The following is a 20,447-nucleotide window of genomic DNA, read 5'->3' on the forward strand; positions in this document are numbered from 1 at the left end:
GTTGTGTTAGTTTCAGGTGTACAGCAAAGTGATTCAGTTATATATATATTTCCTATATCATATAGATTTATTTATATGTGCATATATATATACATATAATTCTTTTTCAGATTCTTTTCCATTATAGGTTATTATAAGATATTGAATATAGTTCCCTGTGCTATACAGAAGGTTTTTGTTGCTTATCTATTTTATATATAGTAGTGTGTAATTTATGTGTTTAGTTACAGCCAGTGAATACCTAGGCATTTGCCTAAATTTCCATCTTTAAGAACTACCTAACTCACTTTATTCCAATAATCTTGACATAACAGTAGTCATTACATTTGGAGGTGATTCAGTATCTTTACCTTGGCCCATCTGCAATTTCAAAAGCTTGGGCCATAAGCCCTGGGCCCTGAGAGCAGAGAGCACCACCAGCAAGAACTTCAGACTAACATGGGCAAGAGCTCTCTGTCTGGTCAAGTGCACCAAGTAGGCACTCTCTGAAAAAAGGAATTGTTTTCCACTATGGGATAAGGACCCTGAGATAACCTGAAGCGCATGAGGGCAAAGAGGTTACAAAGCAAGATGGCACACAGCTCCAGAGGATCTCCTAGAAATCACTATACAAAAGAACCAAAGAATGGAAAACCTAACCTTATGGATATTTCTAGGTTAAAAAACAAAGGAGATCTCAGCCTTTGAGTTACATGATCCAATGTATAACCGGTCTAGTGAATTTCAATGGCATTTTCTAAACTTTGCATCTAGGAGAAAGCAAACAGCAAAGACCTACTGTGTCAGCCTTCGAGCCTATTAGCATATAAACCAGGAGCCAGCCACAAACTCACCTGCCTATAGGAGCAGAAGCCAAAAATATAAACTCTTATGTGAATTTCCTATTTCTTAAAGTTTGACAATTAATTAAACTTTCTTTTTAAAACACACAAGTTAAACCAGATGTATCCATGAGCCAGATTTGGCCCATAGATCACCAGTCTAGGATCTCAGATATTAACATCATATAACACACAAGCCAGCCAATTTTCCAAAACACTCTTCCCTGCTCCCATGCCTCTTTGTGCTTCCTTTCTGCCTTCTCTTTTCCTCAGTATGCCAACTTATTGCAAGTTACACAGCTCAGTGGATTCTAGGGTGCATGTGAAGTGTGTGTAAAGGCTGCTATACTATCTCACTCACCCTATTCAAGAGTCAGCCGAACTCTGATCTTAATATAAGGAACTGCCATTTTGGAAATGAAGATTTATTACTAGTCACAGTTATGTTGTTAGGTCAGACTGCTGAGATGAAGTATAGTATAAGTAAAGGGTAAGTCTTAAACCTCCAAAAATGTCTCTTTTTTTTTTCATTTTTTTCTTTAAGAACACTTCGATATCCTGTTTCACCTATCAATGACTGTTCTCAGGGTCACAGTTATGGCATAAAGCCAGAATTATTTCATGCAAGAAGCAAAGGAATAACCCTCAAAAGAAATTCATTAACTAAACTAAAAACCATTTCCATTGAAATTGCTGCAGAATTAGCTTCTACAACAAAGTAGACTGATTACCTACTTTAAAGCATTTTATCTAAGGGGATCCTATTCCAATCAAAGTAAGTCAAAAGGTTTAAGGAATGACTAATTCCTCCTGGGATTCAACCTATGTATCGAGTTTGCACAGACCTAGATATGATACACTGTCCCACAGATTCTAACAGGACTGCTATATTAGATAATCTTTGTTATTCATATAAACAAATTATGGTCGTCATAACCTAGAAGACTTTTTTCTTTCACTATGTAAAGTTCTAAAAACTATGGTTTTCAATGCAGGGTGTCTGAAATATATTCACTTGAGTAGGACTGATCAGGGAAGGTTAATATATGTCACCATCTATACACACTAGTCTATTATTGCTGACACCTAAGAATAATAAATTCTCCATTCTATCCATCCTTTTCCACCTCAAAGCCTCTACTGAAAATATTTTAGCTGATGGCTGACTCTGACATCAATTTGGAAACAACCAGCTTTAATTCCTAAATGAGATCAAAATGAACAATTAGGGGTAGAACAGACCAATGATATCACAAATGTAACTGATGCAAATTGGAACTCATACATTTTTAAACACCTTCCATTTGATTTCCTAGAGGCCAGTGCTCAAATGAGAATTTCTTCAGTCAGCTTCCACTGAGCTTCCAACTGATTCTACCCAGAAAGGCTCTCATTCAGATTCCACAGAGAAATCAAAAGCTTTACAGACAAGCAAAAGCTAAGAGGATTCAGCACCACCAGACCAGCTTTGCAACAAATGCTAAAGGAACTTCTCTAAGTGGAAAAGGAAAGGCCACAACTAGAAACAAGAAAATAGCAAACGGAAAAGCTCACTGGTAAAGGAAAACATACAGTAAAGGTTGGAAATCATCTGCACACAAATATGATATCAAAACCAGCAACTGCAAGAAGAAGAGAACACAAATGTAGGATATTGGAAATGCACTTGAAATTAAAAGAGCAGCAACTTAAAACAATCTTGTTTATATATATAGACTGCTATATCAAAACCTCAGGGTAACGACAAACTGAAAATCTACAATAGATACACATGAGAAAGAAAAAGGAATCCAAACACAACACTAAAGTTAGTTATCAAATCACAAGAGAATAAAAGAGGAAGGGAAGAAAAAACACCTACAAAAACAAATCCAAAACAATTAACAAAATGGCAGTAAGAACATGCATATCAATAATTATCATAAATGTAAATGGATTAAATGCTCCAACCAAAAGACATAGACTGGCTGAATGGATATAAAAACAAGACCCGTATATATCACGTCTACAGGAGAACCACTTCAGATCTAGAGACATACACACTGAAAGTGAGAGGATGGAAAAACGTATTCCACGCAAATGGAAATCAAAAGAAAGCTGGAGTAGCAATACTCATATCAGACTGTTGTAACAGACAAAGAAGGACACTACATAATGATCAAGGAATCAATCCAAGAAGAAGGTATAACAATTGTAAATATATATGCACCCAACATAGGAGCACCTCAATATATAAGGCAAATACTAACAGCCGTAAAAGGAGAAATCAACAGTAACACAATAATAGTGGGGGACTTTAACACCAAACTTTCATCAATGGACCATCAAGATGGTCCATCCATTTCTATCAGATCATTCAGATAGAAAATCAATAAGGAAACACAGGCCTTAAATGACACATTAGACCAGATGAACTTAATTGATATTTATAAAGCATTCCATCCAAAAGCAGCAGAATACACATTCTTCTCAAGTGCACATGGAACATTCTCCAGGATTGATCACATGCTGGGCCACAAAGCAAGCCTCAGTAAATTTAAGAAAACTGAAATCATATCAAGCAACTTTTCCAACCACAACACTACGAGATTAGAAATCAACCACAAAAAAAAAAAAAAAAAAAAAAAAACGGTGAAAAACGCAAACACATGGAGGCTAAACAATATGCTACTAAACACCCAACACATCACTGAAGAAATCAAAAGGGGAAATCAAAAAATACCTAGAGACATATAAAAATGAAAACACGAAAATCCAAAACCTATGGGATGCAGCAAAAGCAGTTCTAAGGGGGAAGTTCATAGTAATACAATCTTACATCAGGAAACAAGAAAAATCACAAATAAACAACCTAAACTTGCACCTAAAGCAACTAGAGAAAGAACAAACAAAACCCACAGTTAGTAGAAGGAAAGAAATCATAAAGATCAGAGCAGAAATAAATGAAATACAAATGAAGAAAATAGAAAAGATCAATGAAACTAAAAGCTGGTTCTTGTAAAGATAAACAAAATTAACAAACCTTTATCCAGACAGATTAAGAAAAAGAGGGAGAAGGCTCAAACCAATAAAATTAGAAATGAAAAAGGAGAAGTTACAATGGACACCACAGAAATACAAAGGATATACAAGAAATACAAAGGATCATTTGGAAAATCCTCAAGCAAAAATACTGCAAGCAACTATATGCCAATAAAAAGGACAACCAAGAAGAAATGGACAAATTCTTAGAAAGGTACAATATCCCAAGAGTGAGCCAGGAAGAAACAGAAAATATGAAACAGACCTATCACAAGTACTGAAACTGAAACTGTGATAAAAAAAAAACCTCTCAACAGCAGGACAGGAATAAAGACACAGACATAGAGAATGGACTTGAGAACATGGGGAGGGGGAAGGGTAAGCTGGGACAAAAAGACAGAGTAGCATGGACATAATATACACTAGCAAATGTAAAACAGATAACTAGTGGGAAGCAGCCGCATAGCACAGAGAGGTCAGCTCGGTGCTTTGTGTCCACCTAAAAGGGTGGGATAGGGAGGGTGGGAGGGAGACGCAAGAGGGAGGAGATATGGGGATGTATGTATATGTATAGCTGATTCACTTTGTTATACAGCAGAAACTAACACACCATTGTAAAGCAATTAAACTCCAATAAAGATGTTAAAAAAAAAACTCCCAATGAACAAGAGTCCAGGACCAGTTGGCTTCACAGGAAAATTCCATCGAACATTTAGAGAAGAGTTAACACCTACCCTTCTGAACTATTCCAGAATATTGCTGAGGAAAGAAAACCCCCAAAATCATTCTATGAGGCCACCCTCACCCTGATACCAAAACCAGACAAAGATACCACACAAAAAGAAAACCACAGGCCAATATCACTGATGAACATAGATGCAAAAATCCTCAGCAAAATACTAACAAACCAAATCCAACACTGAATTACAATGATCATACACTATGATCAAGTCAGATTTATCCCAGGGATGTAAAGATTTTTCAATATCTGCAAATCAATCAGTGTTATACACCACATCAACAAATTGAAGAATAAAAACCATATGATCATCTCAATAGATGCAGAAGAAGCTTTTGACAAAATTCAACGCCCATTTATGATAAAAAAAAAAAACAACGCTCCAGAAAGTGGGCATAGAGGGAACATAACTCAACATAATAAAGGCCATATATGACAAACTTACAGCTAACATCATACTCAACAGTGAAAAGCTGAAAGCACTTCCTCTAAGATCATGTACAAGACAAAGATGTCCACTCTTGCCACTTTTATTCAACATAGTTTTGGAAGTCCTAGTAAAAGCAATCAGAGAAGAAAAAGAAATAAAAGGAATCCAAATCAGAAAAGAAGAAGTAAAACTGTCACTGTTTGCAGATGACATAATACTATACATAGAAAATCCTAAAGGTGCTACCAGAAAACTACTAGAGCTCATCAATGAATCTGGTAAAGTTACAGGATACAAAATTAATACACAGAAATCTGTTGCATTTCTATACACTAACTACCAATGATCAGAAAGAGAAATTAAAGAAACAATCCCATTTACCATCACATCAAAAAGATTATAATACCTAGGAATAAACCTACCTAAGGAGACAAAAGACCTGTACTCTGGAAACTGTAAGACACTGATGAAAGAAATCGAAGATGACACAAACAGATGGAAAGATATACCATGTTCCTGGACTGGAAGAATCAATATTGTCAAAATGACTATACTATCCAAGGTAATCTACAGATTCAGTGCAATCCCTATCTAATTACAAGTGGCATTTTTCACAGAACTAGAACAAAAACTTTCACAATTTGTATGGAAACACAAAAGACCCCCAATAGCCAAAGGAATCTTGAGAATGGAAAACGGAGCTGGAGGAATCAGGCTCCCTGACTTCAAAACTATACTACAAAGCTACAGTAACCAAGACAGTATGGTACTGGCAGAAAAACAGAAATATAGATCAATGAAACAGGATAGAAAGCCAAGAAATAAACTCACGTACCTATGGTTAATTAATCTATGACAAAGGAGGCAAGACTATACACTGGAGAAAAGACAGTCTCTTCAATAAATGGTACTGGGAAAACTGGACAGCAACATGTAAAAAAAATGAAATTAGAACATTCTTTAACACCAAACACAAAAATAAACTTAAAATGAATTAAAGACCTAAATGTAAGGCCAGATACTATTAAACTCTTAGAGGAAAACACTCTTTGACATAAATCACAGAAAGATCTTTTTTGATCCATCTCCTAGAGTAATGGAAATGAAAACAAAAACAAATGGGACCTAATTAAACTTAAAAGCTTTTGCACAGCAAAGGAAACCATAAAAAAGATGAAAAGACAACCCACAGAATGAGAGAAAATATTTGCAAATGATACGACCAACAAACAATTAATCTCCAAAATTTACAAACAGCTCATGTGGCTCAATATTAAAAAGAAAAAAACACACACACACACAATCAAAAAATGGGCAGAAGACCTAAATGAACATTTCTCCAAAGAAGATACAGGTGGCCAAGAGGCATACGAACAGATAATCAACATCACTAATTATTAGAAATGCAAATCAAAACTACAATGAGATATCACCTCACACCAGTCAGAATGGCCATCATCAAAAAATCTACAAACAATAAATGCTGGAGAGGGTGTGGAGAAAAGGGAACCCTCCTACACTGTTGGTGGGAATGTAAATTGATACAGCCACTGTGGAGAACAGTATGGAGGTTCCTTAAGAAAGTAAAAATAGACCTACCTCATGATTCAACAATTCCACTCCTGGGCATATATCCAGAACAAAACATGGATCAAAAGGATACATGTGCCCCAATGTTCACTGCAGTGCTGTTTACAATAGCCAAGACATGGAAGCAACCTAAATGTCCACCAACCAACAGATGAATGGATAAAGAAGTGGTACATATGTACAAAAGAATATTACTCAGCCATCAAAGTAAATGAAATAATGTCATTTGCACCAACATGGATGGACCTGGAGATTATCATACTAAGTAAAGTCAGAGAAAAACAAATAACAAATGATATCGCTTATATGTGGAATCTAAAAAAATTGATACAAATGAACTTATTACAAAACAGAAACAGACTCACAGACTTAGAGAATGAACTTATGGTTACCAGAGGGGAAGGTTGGGAGGGAGGGATAGATACAGAGTTTGGGATTGACATGTACACACTGCTATATTTAAAATAGATAACCAACAAGGATCTACTGTACAGCACAGGGAACTCTGCTCAGTACTCTGTAGTAACCTAAATGGGAAAAAGAATAGATACATGTATAACTGAATCACTTTGCTGTTCACCTGAAACTAACACAACATTGTTAATCAACTATACTCCAATAAAAAATTAAAATTTTTAAAAATTGGAATTCGTTTTTTTTTAAGTTCCAAGTTCTTTTGTTTCTAAATTCTACCATAAAACATTATGAAAGTGGAAAATGAGAAGAAAATCTAAGAAGTGGTTTTTAATCCTGTCTTTAGAATTTGTCTTTTACCAGTCGCATAACGGCATTAAGTGGCTATAATGAGAATCTACTCAATTAGTCTTTATTCATCTTAAATAACAGCAAGTAGTCATCATTAGGCATGATATTCACAAGGACATAAGCCCCCCAATTCTCCTTGGTGGAAAACAAAATACCAAGAAGACCCAGTGGTCTCAAAGCACAGTACTAGGTCTAATCCCTTCATCTGTTCTCAATATTGGTCTCTCTGAGAACAAACTCACTCTTATGTATGTGATTTATAATTGCTCCATTTTTCTTCTTATTATGAGAAATCCTATGAAATCTTAAAATCGACATATTGTGCTAAGAGATCAGGTACATTATTCACATATTGCTGATACGTTATTTTGTTAGGATACTATGGCTGCATCCCTACTTTCCAACAAGAAAATAAGACAGTAGAAAGGGAAGAGACGGAGAAGGAGGAATGGGAAGGCGAAGACTGCTAAGCCCACAACACTCAAAACCAAGAGGATGCTAATTCCTACAAATTTACATAACAGAGTATGATACCCACACAGTGATTTGGTCACTAAAGCAAACTTTTGGACAAGAAAACAATAATACTTATTGAACAATCACAACATCAACAGAAAAATCTGATTTCCAAGAAGAAAGGAACAATATCAGAAAAGCCTATACCAATAATATTTATTCCTTTTTCCTTTTTACCATGTTTCTTTGACAGTTTAAATTCTGAAATATAAATCTATGTGAGAAGTAGCAACAAGTTTTAGAGAACAGTTACTATATTTTACATGTCACAGATAACAAATAGTCCTACAAAAACCTGTTCCTTCTATAAAAAGAAATAAGATTTCTATATGAAAATATCTCTCTCACACTTGACTATTCATGAAGTCATATCCAGAGTAGTAGATTTACTCATGAAGAGTAAATGTCAAATTTACATTCTTTACCAATAAAGTCATACTTTTTTGTACAGATATGACATAGAACATATTATTCCTCCCTAAGAAATAAAAACTACTGGTCCTTGTTTAGGTTTCATAACAGAGCTTAACTATTTTCTTTTCCTCCTTTATAGAGCAGGACTCCAACTAGGCAAGCATCCCATCTGTTTTTATTTCAAAAAAGCTATGGAAATTGGGCTAATGGAAGTCCCAAGATAGTGAAAAATGAAATGATTCCATATCAGTAGTGAAGATATACGGTCATTATATTCCAACTTACCTAATACACTGACAAAGGCATCAAAAAGGTGAAACGTAAGCAAAGGCTCTTTCAAGTGACCATAGTAATCAGCTATAGTTTTAAAGACATCTTTTTCAAATCCTAAATACATAGGCTGCTTCAAATCCGAACAATTAGGCCCTGTTAAAAAAGGGAAAGAGAAAGAAAGAGAAACATTAATGGGGCAATCATCTCTAAGTATTAGTCTCTGTGCATAGGTGTGGTGTGTACAGATAATTAAGGTCAGAAAAGTTTTCAAGGAGAAGACTAATACTATACATTTTGCTTATATAAATATACTTTATGTCTAAATTGAAATCTATTACAAAACAATGAGGAAAATCACTGGCTTACTTCCATTTTCAAAGAAACCGACTCTTTTATGACCTTCTGAAAGGCATTTTTATTAAATGTGAACAGTGATAATTCTCTTCGAAATAGTCAATATTTCTCCTAGTCTTTTTTTGCCATGCGGAATATGGGATTTTAGTTCCCCAACCAGGGGTGGAACCCATGCTCCCTGCAGCGGAAGTGCGCAGTCCTAACCACTGGACCGCCAGGGAAGTCCAGATATCTTCCTAGTCTTGACACAGTTAACCAACATAGTAATTACCTCATATATGTAATAGATAAGCTATAAAGCAATTTTTTAAAGCTTTTCATTATTTCATCATTGCTATATAATAAAATTCAAGAATCAGAGTTGAGTGAAATAATTTCTGCCTCTAAACTCTTTTAGACTAATAAGAATGTATACTCCTTTTCCTAAAGATATTCTGAAAAGGAGATTTTACATTGTGTCTTAAATTCACTCTGATTATAAAACTCTCCGTTTGATCACCAACCATCAAAAGATAGTTTATAAAAAATTTAAAAAAAAATTTTAAAGCTGCTCAAACAAAGACTATGGGAGACAGGATAAAATGACCTCTAAACTATTGAATTCTTTGATCTAAGAGTCTAGGTGTTATTTACCCAACAATGCTTTTGAGTGATTAGTGGCATTGAATGAATTTTTATTAAACAAAATTATAATAGAAAATAACACCAAAGCAGAAACAAACTGATGTTTCTGCTAAAAACAAGTTTAAAAATAAAAAAGATAGTTTATCAAGCAGGGTCATATTGCAAAGTAACTCTAAGAAACCTGGAACAACCTAGGAACCAAGAAGCCTGGAACAAGTGAGGCAGAGATCCCCTTGTATCAGGGACCAAAGAGGAACAAGAAACTCTTAGCTCTCTACAGAGCTGGCAGCAAATGCCCCCAACAATCCATACACAGATGGCAAGATGTACATCGCCAAGTGGAGCGAAGAACTGGATATGCCCATGCCTGAGGGAAATGGTAAGTGGTCCACGAGGAGCTGCTTGGCCAGCCTTGTCTATTTCCATCACAGTGTGGAAGAAAGGGATGCAAATGGATTGGCCAGTTCTGGGCCAGCAGAACACAAGACTAACAACTGTACCGGAACCGATCTCTACTCTCAGGACAGCAGGAGAAGCCAGTAAAAATTGATAGGAAATTCTTCCTACAGAATCACTGTAACTAAAGAGAAAGTATCAAACAAAAAAGAACAGTTAAGTATTGTGGGCCTTCACATTTCAATGCCATTGGGACATTGTGGAAACAGCTTTTTGTTGGTCTCCTTTAAAATTATCTTATCTTTTAATGTTCTAAAATTGACTAAAATAATGAAAATTATTAAATATCTATATGTGTGGTACCTCATTAACCTAGCAGCAAACATAGCCATTTTTACTTGCTTCCTCCTGTATAATATCCCAAGCTTAGTCAGTTGAAATAGTGGGATATGTCTCAGCAAGCAATACACATTGCCTTGAATTACTCCCTCCCAGGATAATATGCAGTTCATTCTAAGCAGTTGTACCCCTTTTTGAACACTTCATCATTCTTGATAAAAATATGCAAAAACAAGCCAAAAAAAGGTTTCCCTAAAAATGCCAATGCATGGCAAGCCCTATGACAGGAGGCCATAGTTCTAAGATCTTTTGTTTCTCTATCATGTTGAATTTCAGAATATTTTTTAATCTAGTTTTTATAAATGTTATTCCTGAAAGACTTTGGAAAAGAACTGTTTACACCCACTTTTTTTTTTTTACATCTTTATTGGGGTATAATTGCTTTACAATGGTGTGTTAGTTTCTGCTCCATAACAAAGCGAATCAGCCATACATATACATATGTTCCCATATCTCTTCCCTCTTGCATCTCCCTCCCTCCCACCCTCCCTATCCCACTCCTCCAGGCGGTGAGCTGATCTCCCTGTGCTATGCAGCTGCTTCCCACTAGCTATCTACCTTATGTTTGGTAGTGTATATATGTCCATGCCTCTCTCTCACTTTGTCCCAGCTTACGCTTCCCCCTCCCCATATCCTCAAGTCCATTCTCTAGTAGGTCTGTGTCTTTATTCCTGTCTTACCCCTAGGTTCTTCATGACATTTTTTTTTCTTAAATTCCACATATATGTGTTACCATACGGTATTTGCCTTTTTTTTTTTAAACATCTTTATTGGGGTATAATTCCTTTACAATGGTGTGTTAGTTTCTGCTTTATAACAAAGTGAATCAGTTATACATATACATATGTTCCCATATCTCTTCTCTCTTGCGTCTCCCTCCCTCCCACCCTCCTTATCCCACCCCTCCAGGAGGTCACAAAGCACCGAGCTGATCTCCCTGTGCTAAGCGGCTGCTTCCCACTAGCTATCTACCTTACGTTTGGTAGTGTATATATGTCCATGCCTCTCTCTCGCTTTGTCACAGCTCACCCTTCCCCCTCCCCATATCCTCAAGTCCGTTCTCTAGTAGGTCTGTGTCTTTTTTTCCTGTCTTACCCCTAGGTTCTTCATGACATTTTTTTTCTTAAAGTCCATATATATGTGTTAGCATACGGTATTTGTCTTTCTCTTTCTGACTTACTTCACTCTGTATGACAGACTCTAGGTCTATCCACCTCATTACAAATAGCTTGATTTCGTTTCTTTTTATGGCTGAGTAATATTCCATTGTATATATGTGCCACATCTTCTTTATCCATTCATCTGATGATGGACACTCCGGGCTATTGTAAATAGAGCTGCAATGAACATTTTGGTACATGACTCTTTTTGAATTATGGTTTTCTCAGGGTATATGCCCAGTAGTGGGATTGCTGGGTCATATGGTAGTTCTATTAGTAGTTTTTTAAGGAACCTCCATACTGTTCTCCATAGTGGCTGTACCAATTCACATTCCCACCAGCAGTGCAAAAGTGTTCCCTTTTCTCCACACCCTCTCCAGCATCTATTGTTTCTAGACTTTTTGATGATGGCCATTCTGACTGGTGTGAGGTAATATCTCATTGTAGTTTTGATTTGCATTCTCTAATGATTAATGATGTTGAGCATTCTTTCATGTGTTTGTTGGCAGTCTGTATATCTTCTTTGGAGAAATGTCTATTTAGGTCTTCTGCCCAGTTTTGGATTGGGTTGTTTGTTTTTTTGTTATTGAGCTGCATGAGCTGCTTATAAATTTTGGAGATTAATCCTTTGTCAGTTGCTTACATCCACTTTTTATTGGATTCTTGCAATCTACGTGCACAAGGAAGAAAAACAGTTAACCTGGTTTTGTATTTATTTAGCATCAGTCCCTCATTCTGTGGCCCACCATGAGGCTGGCCAACAATGAAAGCACCCAGGCCAATGGTCTGCAATAAATGCAGATGGGCCCAAAGGGAAGAGATGAGCAGTAAAACTACAGAAAAAGAGGCACAGGGCCTTCAAAATCTCATATAATCAGCCTATCCTTTCTGTTCCCTATTAGAGGACTATAATGGGAACCTAGACTCATTAAAGATAAGAAGGATAAGGAACAGACCATGACTTTGATGAGACTCAAAGTAAATTTGGGGAGGCCAATGAGAATTTGGAAAAATTAATAATTTTATAAAACTATTCAAAAGGCTGACCTCACCCTTTGGCCACCTTTTTTTCTTTGACATGTAAACAAGCACGTTTATGGATGTGCCAACCATCTGTAAAGCACTGCACTTGATACGTGTGAGAGGTGTCCCTGTTCCCGAGAATTTCTACCTAACATAACATTAATGTGGAGAACATTACTAAGTCGATCCTCACATCTTTCCTCTCCATTGGTAATTCCAGTTATTCTAACCTTTCTGCAGAAGTTTTGTGGCATTACGTATAAATCTTGCTTGAGAGAAAATTATACTCTTCATTACATTTTGATCACCATTGAGAATTCAACATCATAACCACACCTTAATATACACTTTACAACGTATTATAGCCTAGACTTGTTATACTGGCTTCCTCTGTTCATTCCCAGTTGATCAACTTCCAAAATCCTTGGTTTTCCAAAAATTCATAAATGGGTCATTTAACCCATTTATACCTTCTATTTTGTCATTCCGGCCAAAGATATAATTTAGATTACTTTACTTCAAATGACTGAGCAAGAATAAAAAGCACTCCCCCAAACTAAAAACCAAAGGACTCTACATCTCAGAGGGGTTCCAAAACATGAACCAAAAACCTATGAAAAGCTTAATAGTTAAACACAGAGAACTTTGGGCTTCTCACAAACTAACGTTGCTATTTATATTTAGGATGATAGTATATAATCATTTTCTACATATTACCACTGAGATCACCCGCAGTGAGCTGAACAGTTATTTTAGTTTCATTCTATAATCAAACAAAACTAACTTCAGTGAAATTAATAATTCAGAGCCTACTAACTCAAGAATTTATACACGTATCTCTGTACATGCTAGTCTTACCCAAAAGGGAAGAAAGAAACCACCTCTCTGAGGTGATCTTTGAGACTCAAAAGACCCTATAGAACAAATATCACCATTATCAGTCAGCTAAAATAACTAGAATTTTTCTCATTAAAATCACTTGTTTGGGTTAAGCCATTAACCATTAGAATCCCTTCTTTGGGTTAAGCCTTCTGAAAATCCCAGAAAAATAGTAGTGTTAATGAGATACCATGATAACTCATTTCTTCAGTGCCTATGATATCCAGTGAAGGAGATTTCATATGCCTATGAAAAACTTCAGAGGAGCCGCCCAGGTCCAGACCCCTCATTTTACAGCCAAATTGCTGAAACGGGCTTTTCTGTTTCTCTGCATGCATGTTCTTCCCCTTCCAAACCATGCTGAATACCAATTAGATTAGTTTTCTAAAACATTTCTCTCCAACTTAAACCAATGCCCTATAAAAAGCCAGTGGGAAACAGGATCTGCTGAGTAAACTGATGAGGTAAATATGAGGCATACTTAGGAATACATGTTTTAGGAATAAAGATTTAGGTTTTAGGAATAAAAACCTATAAACTGTTAACAGGCATTTATCTATTACAATATTGCATTCAATATTACTAATTATTCTTTCCTGTGATGCAGCATTCAGAAGAAGCAGTATGGACCTTATCTGTAGTGTGATTATATCCACAAGAAAATGGAAGCACAAAACCCCTTTAAAAATGCTCTGTAACTCAGCCCTTTCACTATGTCACAAATTTATCATTAAAAGCACAGTAATCCCCAAACAATTAACTGCCAGTCTCAAAGGTCTCAAATCAATGTTCAGGGCATTGAGCAAAAAAATTTTCTAATTTAGGGGACGAATTTCTGTTAATTTCATAAAAATGGCAGGTACTTAGTACTTACAATTTGCCAAACACTTCATAGCTGACAGTACCCAGTGAGGAAGTTCTTCTGCAGAAAAAGGAAAATAAAAAGATGTTTTATTCAATTACATATAATGCAAGGGATTATATACACACTTGGTATCATAAGAATGATACTTGCCCAAGTAATATGAAATATACCTGCTAATCACAAATCACCTGCTTATGTATCAGAACATTTAAAAGATAATTTTTCCTTAGCAGGGATGTTACAGCACGTGATTATATAAACCATAACTATAAATTTCTCTAAAGACAAGATGTACTTGTATAAGTTTTAGGGAAAAGAAGAAATCTGATAGTTTGTTCCAAATAAACACACTAACAAACAAATCAATTATCCTAAGAATTTTAGAAAGAGAAGAAAAAAACATAAAAAGCAAAAGTATGAGTCATCAAATGCATTTATGAAACCAGTTCATCAGATACCTTAAAAAAAAAAAAGTTAAACTCTGTATGTCTGATGTCCAATATAAGTATCATTTTACATGTTTCAATTTTCAAAATGTTTTAAGGCAAGAAAGTTCCACTGACATATCAATATAGGTTATTAGTATTAGGACAGCCTTAAAATAATAATCACTAGCATTGCTACAAAAAAACCCAGCTGAACCATTTGGTACAGGGTCTCTTCCCCTGGCCCTGCCACAGACATCTGATGAGCGGGGCCAGCACTCATGCTTCCACTTCTCACCTTCTCCACTGTCTATGAAACTGCAGAGACACTGGTTGGTTGACTTGCATTAGAGCTAATGAACCTGAGGCTTGTAAAGTGCTCTCTTCTTTCTGAAGAATGTACTTAATAAAATAATAGACAACTGGGCTTCCCTGGTGGTGCAGTGGTTGAAAGTCCACCTGCTGATGCAGGGGACACGGGTTCGTGCCCCGGTCTGGAAAGATCCCGCATGCCGCGGAGCGGCTGGGCCCGTGAGCCATGGCCGCTGAGCCTGCGCATCTGGAGACTGTGCTCCGCAGCGGGAGAGAGGCCACAGCAGTGAGAGGCCCGCGTACCGCAAAAAATAAGTAAATAAATAGATAAAATAAAATAAAAGACAACTAATCGGGGCTTCCCTGGTGGTGCAGTGGTTAAGAATCCACCTGCCAATGCAGGGGACAAAGGTTCGAGCCCTGGTCCGGGAAGATCCCACATGCCGCAGAGCAACTAAGCCCGTGCGTCACAACTACTGAGCTTGCGCTCTAGAGCCCGCAAGCAACAACTACTGAGTCCACGTGCCACAACTACTGAAGCCCACGCACCTGGAGCCCATGCTCTGCAACAAGAGAAGCCACCGCAATGAGAAGCCTGCACACCGCAACAAAGAGTAGCCCCTGCTCACCGAAACTAGAGAAAGCCGGCACGCAGCAACAAAGACCCAACACAGCCAAAAATTAAAAATTAATTAAATAAATTAAAAAAAAAAAGACAACTGATCATCCAACTGGTAGCTGGAAGTATTCATGTTTGCTGTACTCAGAGAATGTGGAAGGATTTTAGATGTACTTCAAAGACAACAATACCCCCCTCATTCTATGTAATTTTATATGTTGATGTTAACCTGACAACTCATGAAGTCACAAATCTGTTTATTTCTGTTTCCTAATGTTCTTCATTCCTGATAGAGGGGCTTTAAAGGGGAAGTGTTTCAGGTTTCAAAGACACATTCTGCTCATGTCAGGAAACATGGCCTAGAAAAACCTCTTCCTCTCTCACTGCTCAGGCTCCTTCTAGGCCAGGTTTGTTTGCTGCCCAGGAGCCTCCAGCCCTACATTTAATAATAATTTACAAAAGCCCAAAAGTACTATACCATCTTCCCACATCCAAACGTCATTCTAGCTCCAGCTAATTCCTAGGATCAAGTGTGTGAAGTAAAAGAAGCGTCCATCCAATTCTGGTCTATCCCTTATCCAGAGGAAGAAAATTTTTAAATCAGTTTGGGGATTCTGGCTCACTACAGTTACCAGGACCTTATTTTTCCTAATCAAAAACCAGGATAGGTGGCTGCTAAATGTCTTTTTTCCCAATTTATAAACTGGCTTGGAGGAAAAAGTATAAAAAAATTAAAGCACCTTCAACATCTGGAAAGATACCTTTATTTTATTTTATTTTTTATTATTTTTTTTTGCGGTACGCGGGCCTCTCACTGCTGCAACCTCTCCCGTTGCGGAGCACAGGCTCCGGACGCGCAGGCTCAGCGGCCACGGCTCACGGGCCCAGCCGCTCTGCGGCATGTGGGATCCTCCCCGACGGGGGCACGAACCCGCGTCCCCTGCATCGGCAGGCGGACCCTCAACCACTGCGCCGCCAGGGAAGCCCGGAAAGCTACCTTTATTAAAAAGGAAAAAAAAATGACATAAACCAAGACTATCCCAGAAAATCTGACACAGAGACACCATAATGAAAAGGTCAGTGAGAGCTCTAAAAAAATCAGTCAGACCCCAGGACCCATGTAAAAACTGACTCAAGCTTTCTGTTAGGCATTAAACTTACTCACTTCTCAGGTATTTTCTGGGGATGATAAAGAACCACTTAATGCCCTGTGTGGCTAACACTGAACTAGCATCTGGATGGATCTTGCTGAGGCTTTCACTCCTGGGTAGTCATCTTTCTATGACATTTCCTGACTCCAAACAATTAGTTTAAAGGTCTCTGGAAGTGAGCTAAGGCTATATGTAATGAGGGGGTAAACATATGTAAGGTTTAGGGAAGGGTCAAAGAGAAGCTGATGGACCTGTACAGCCAATGTACTGGGTCAACCGGGAACAAAACGGCTTTTATGCACTTACTTGACTTGTCATCAAGGATAACAACTCCCTGGTTGCTCACACTATATACATTATGGATGATGAACTTGGAGTTGACAAGATTAACGTCTAAAACTTCTTCTAAGGAATCCAGGCCAAGGATTTTCTGTAAACTAAAAAAGATAAATAATGATTAAATTAATTAGTTACTTTTTAAAAATCATTATCTGACCAAGAACTGGCACTGTAAAAGATCAATCTTTAGAATGTGCTGTTTTCACACATTTCACCTTTGTGGGGCAAAAAGGTTAGACATTGCATATATAAAACAAACTTAGATCATTTTGTTATTAACATAGTACTTCACTAATTTAAAAACACAACACACTGAATGTCAAGAAAATGACTTTCTAAGTAAAATATTATAAGAACAAAAACTAGCTTATCCAATAATGAGAAACCGCTGTGAGTACATCTTTATAAGAAGTAAAAAAAAAAAAACTTGCTACGACATTGTTAACTTTAATTACCTATTGTACATCAAATATCTAGGAGACCAAATTTTCCACTACATGTTTCATTAAGCTTAAGATTTCAGTGTAACTAGAAAGTTTAAAGACTTTTACATCACTAATTATTAGAGAAATACAAATCAAAACTATGAGTTACCACCTCACACTGGTCAGAATGGCTATCATCAGAAAGTCTGCAAATAATAAATGCTGGAGAGGGTGTGGAGAAAAGGGAACCCTCCTACACTGTTAGTGGGAATATAAATTGGTGCAGCCACTATGGAAAACATAGTGGAAGTTCCTTAAAAAACTGAAAATAGAGCTACCATATATGATCCAGCAATCCTACTCCTGGGCATATATCCGGAAAAGATGAAAACTCTAATTCAAAAAGATATATGCATCCCAAGGTTCACTGCAGCACTATTTACAATAGCCCAGACATGCAAGCAACCTAAGTGTCCATCGACAGATGAATGGATAAAGATATGGCACATATACACAATGGAATATTACTCAGCCATAAGAAAGAATGAAATATTGCCATCTGCAGCAACATGGATGATGGACCTACAGATTATCATACTAAGTGAAGTGAGTGAGACAGAAAAACACAAATATTATATGATATCACTTATCTGTGCAATCTAAAAAAATAATACAAATCAACTTATTTACAGAACAGAAATAGACTCACAGACATAGAAACAAATTTATGGTTACCAAAGGGTAAAGGGGAGGAGGAGGGATAAATTAGGAGTATGGGATTAAGAGATACACACCACTATATATAAAACAGATAAACATCAAGGATTTACTGCATAGCACATGGAACTATATTCAATATCTTGTAATAACCTATAATGGAAAAGAATCTGAAGCTGTACACCTGAAACTAACACAATATTGTAAATCAACTATAGTTAAATTTAAAAAAACAAAAATAAAAATAATTGGGCTTCCCTGGTGGCGCAGTGGTTGAGAGTCCGCCTGACGATGCAGGGGGCGCGGGTTCATGCCCCGGCCCGGGAGGATCCTACATGCCGTGGAGCGGCTGGGCCCGTGAGCCATGGCCGCTGAGCCTGGGCGTCCGGAGCCTGTGCTCCGCAATGGGAGAGGCCACAACAGTGAGAGGCCCGTGTACCAAAAAAAATAATAATAATAAAAAATAAATAAAAATAATTAAACATTAGGTAATTTTGGACCAGTGGCAAAAAAAAAAAAAAAAAAGAACTTTTAATGTTCTATTCTTAACTAGCATATAAATGACAATAGAAAATTCCCAGAATTCAGTTAAATTATGTTTGCTAAGCAGCACAGCTGCAAATAATGCAATCAAATTTGAGAGTTTTATACACAGTTTCAGAAAATTAAATATGCAGAGAGTAGTAGTGAAGCAAAACAGAAAAAAAAAAGAAAAATACTTGAAGTTCTCATTAATAGCAAATGCACATACTATGATAATGTCATAGTCTTCCATAACTCTTCTACATTGGCCTCTGTCAGCTGTCTGCGGTGGACAAGACGGCAAGCCGGCACCTCTCCAATAGCAATGCTGTGACGCTTGTACCACATCTCAGAATTCTAATTGGGGGGGGGAGGAGGAGGGTAAGAAAGAGAGAGAATAAGTATTTCAATAGACAGAGTATGAGTTTATGAGAAATTTCTTTGATTTGGTTATTTTTAACTTGTTTTAAAATAATAATTTGAAACATTAACTTTCTTTGCATGGACTGCAGAGTAATAAAGTATGACTCAAAGATCAGGTCATATCATAAATGAATATTCAAGAATTGCAAAACAGCTATGGCAATAAGCATGACATTAGCTATTTTTCCCTGTGGGAGTTCTAACTAATCAGTGAAGTAGCAGTAAAATAAAATTTCATTAATTCAAATTAATTAACATTGAGGAGTATCTATCCAAATTCACACACTGTCCAAATTAAGTGATTGTTTAAAATAACATTAAAGTCTATTACTTTCAAGAATTCTCTGTTTTTTATAAGGAAAGATCAACTAAGTACAATGTTAGATAGCAGGCCCCAGATCTTAGGCATCTGAAGAAGGCAGGAAAAAAAGAGCTCCACAAGGACACCTGGAGATGGCCAGGAAGAAAAACTAAAGCCCAGAGAGGTTAAGTAATTTGCTCAAAGTCACATAGCTTTAGCGCTTCAACATTCTTAGCACCTCCCTTCTCACATTTAGGCTACTAGACAGAAATCTTAAAACTTCCTTTTGGTAATGACAGTGAGGAACTATGAACTTTTAAAGGCAAAACATGTAAGAAATCACCTACAAAGGACTTTTATAATAGTTTTTTGCAGAAGTGTCATTATAGAAAAATCTTATTAATTAGAAAAAGTGAACTGGACAGTTGTTTTTTGATGTGGTTTTTAGTTTCGTTTTTGGAGAATTACTGAACTACAAAAGAAACTTGAAGGTCACATGGATTTGTGACTTTTTTTTTTTTAAAGTATCCAAATTAGGTGTTCTCTTTTAAAGGCAGGAATATCAGTTGTTGCATTTGCCTAGCAAATTCACTTCTAAAAGTTATCTTAAAGAAATACTCAACTATTTATCTGTAAAGATACTGTTCATTGCATCGTTTACACACATACTGAAAAAGCTGAAAACATGGTACACATCTAACAGTAAAGAACTGGATAAGTAAACCATAATCCTTTATAGACATGATGCAGATATTAAAAATGATGTTGAATAACATGAAAAAATGGACACAATACACTGTTCTAAGTGAAGAACATAGGCTACCAAAACAGCACAGCACAATCTCATTTTGTTTTTAAAAACATGCGTGGAAAAAAATAAAACACAACAAAAATGTTAATATTAATTCTCTCTGGATGATATTATGAGTACTTTTTTTTTCTTT

At 36.6% G+C, this 20,447-nt stretch overlaps 1 protein-coding gene across 1 annotated transcript in view; it reads right to left on the bottom strand.

Annotated features, from left to right (window-relative positions):
- The window catches only part of DEPDC1B (DEP domain containing 1B), a 107,810-nt gene that overhangs the window by 26,929 nt on the left and 60,434 nt on the right, over nt 1–20,447 (bottom strand). Inside the window, exons 4-7 of the mRNA XM_067730755.1 lie at nt 19,009–19,136; nt 17,083–17,213; nt 14,279–14,326; nt 8,582–8,722 (exon numbers count right to left, since the gene is read on the bottom strand). Of these exons, the coding sequence (XP_067586856.1) occupies nt 8,582–8,722; nt 14,279–14,326; nt 17,083–17,213; nt 19,009–19,136 (448 nt within the window). The remainder of the gene's footprint in view (nt 1–8,581; nt 8,723–14,278; nt 14,327–17,082; nt 17,214–19,008; nt 19,137–20,447) is intronic.

This window comes from Pseudorca crassidens, chromosome 3 (genome assembly GCF_039906515.1).
Source record: "Pseudorca crassidens isolate mPseCra1 chromosome 3, mPseCra1.hap1, whole genome shotgun sequence".
Taxonomy (NCBI): domain Eukaryota; kingdom Metazoa; phylum Chordata; class Mammalia; order Artiodactyla; family Delphinidae; genus Pseudorca; species Pseudorca crassidens.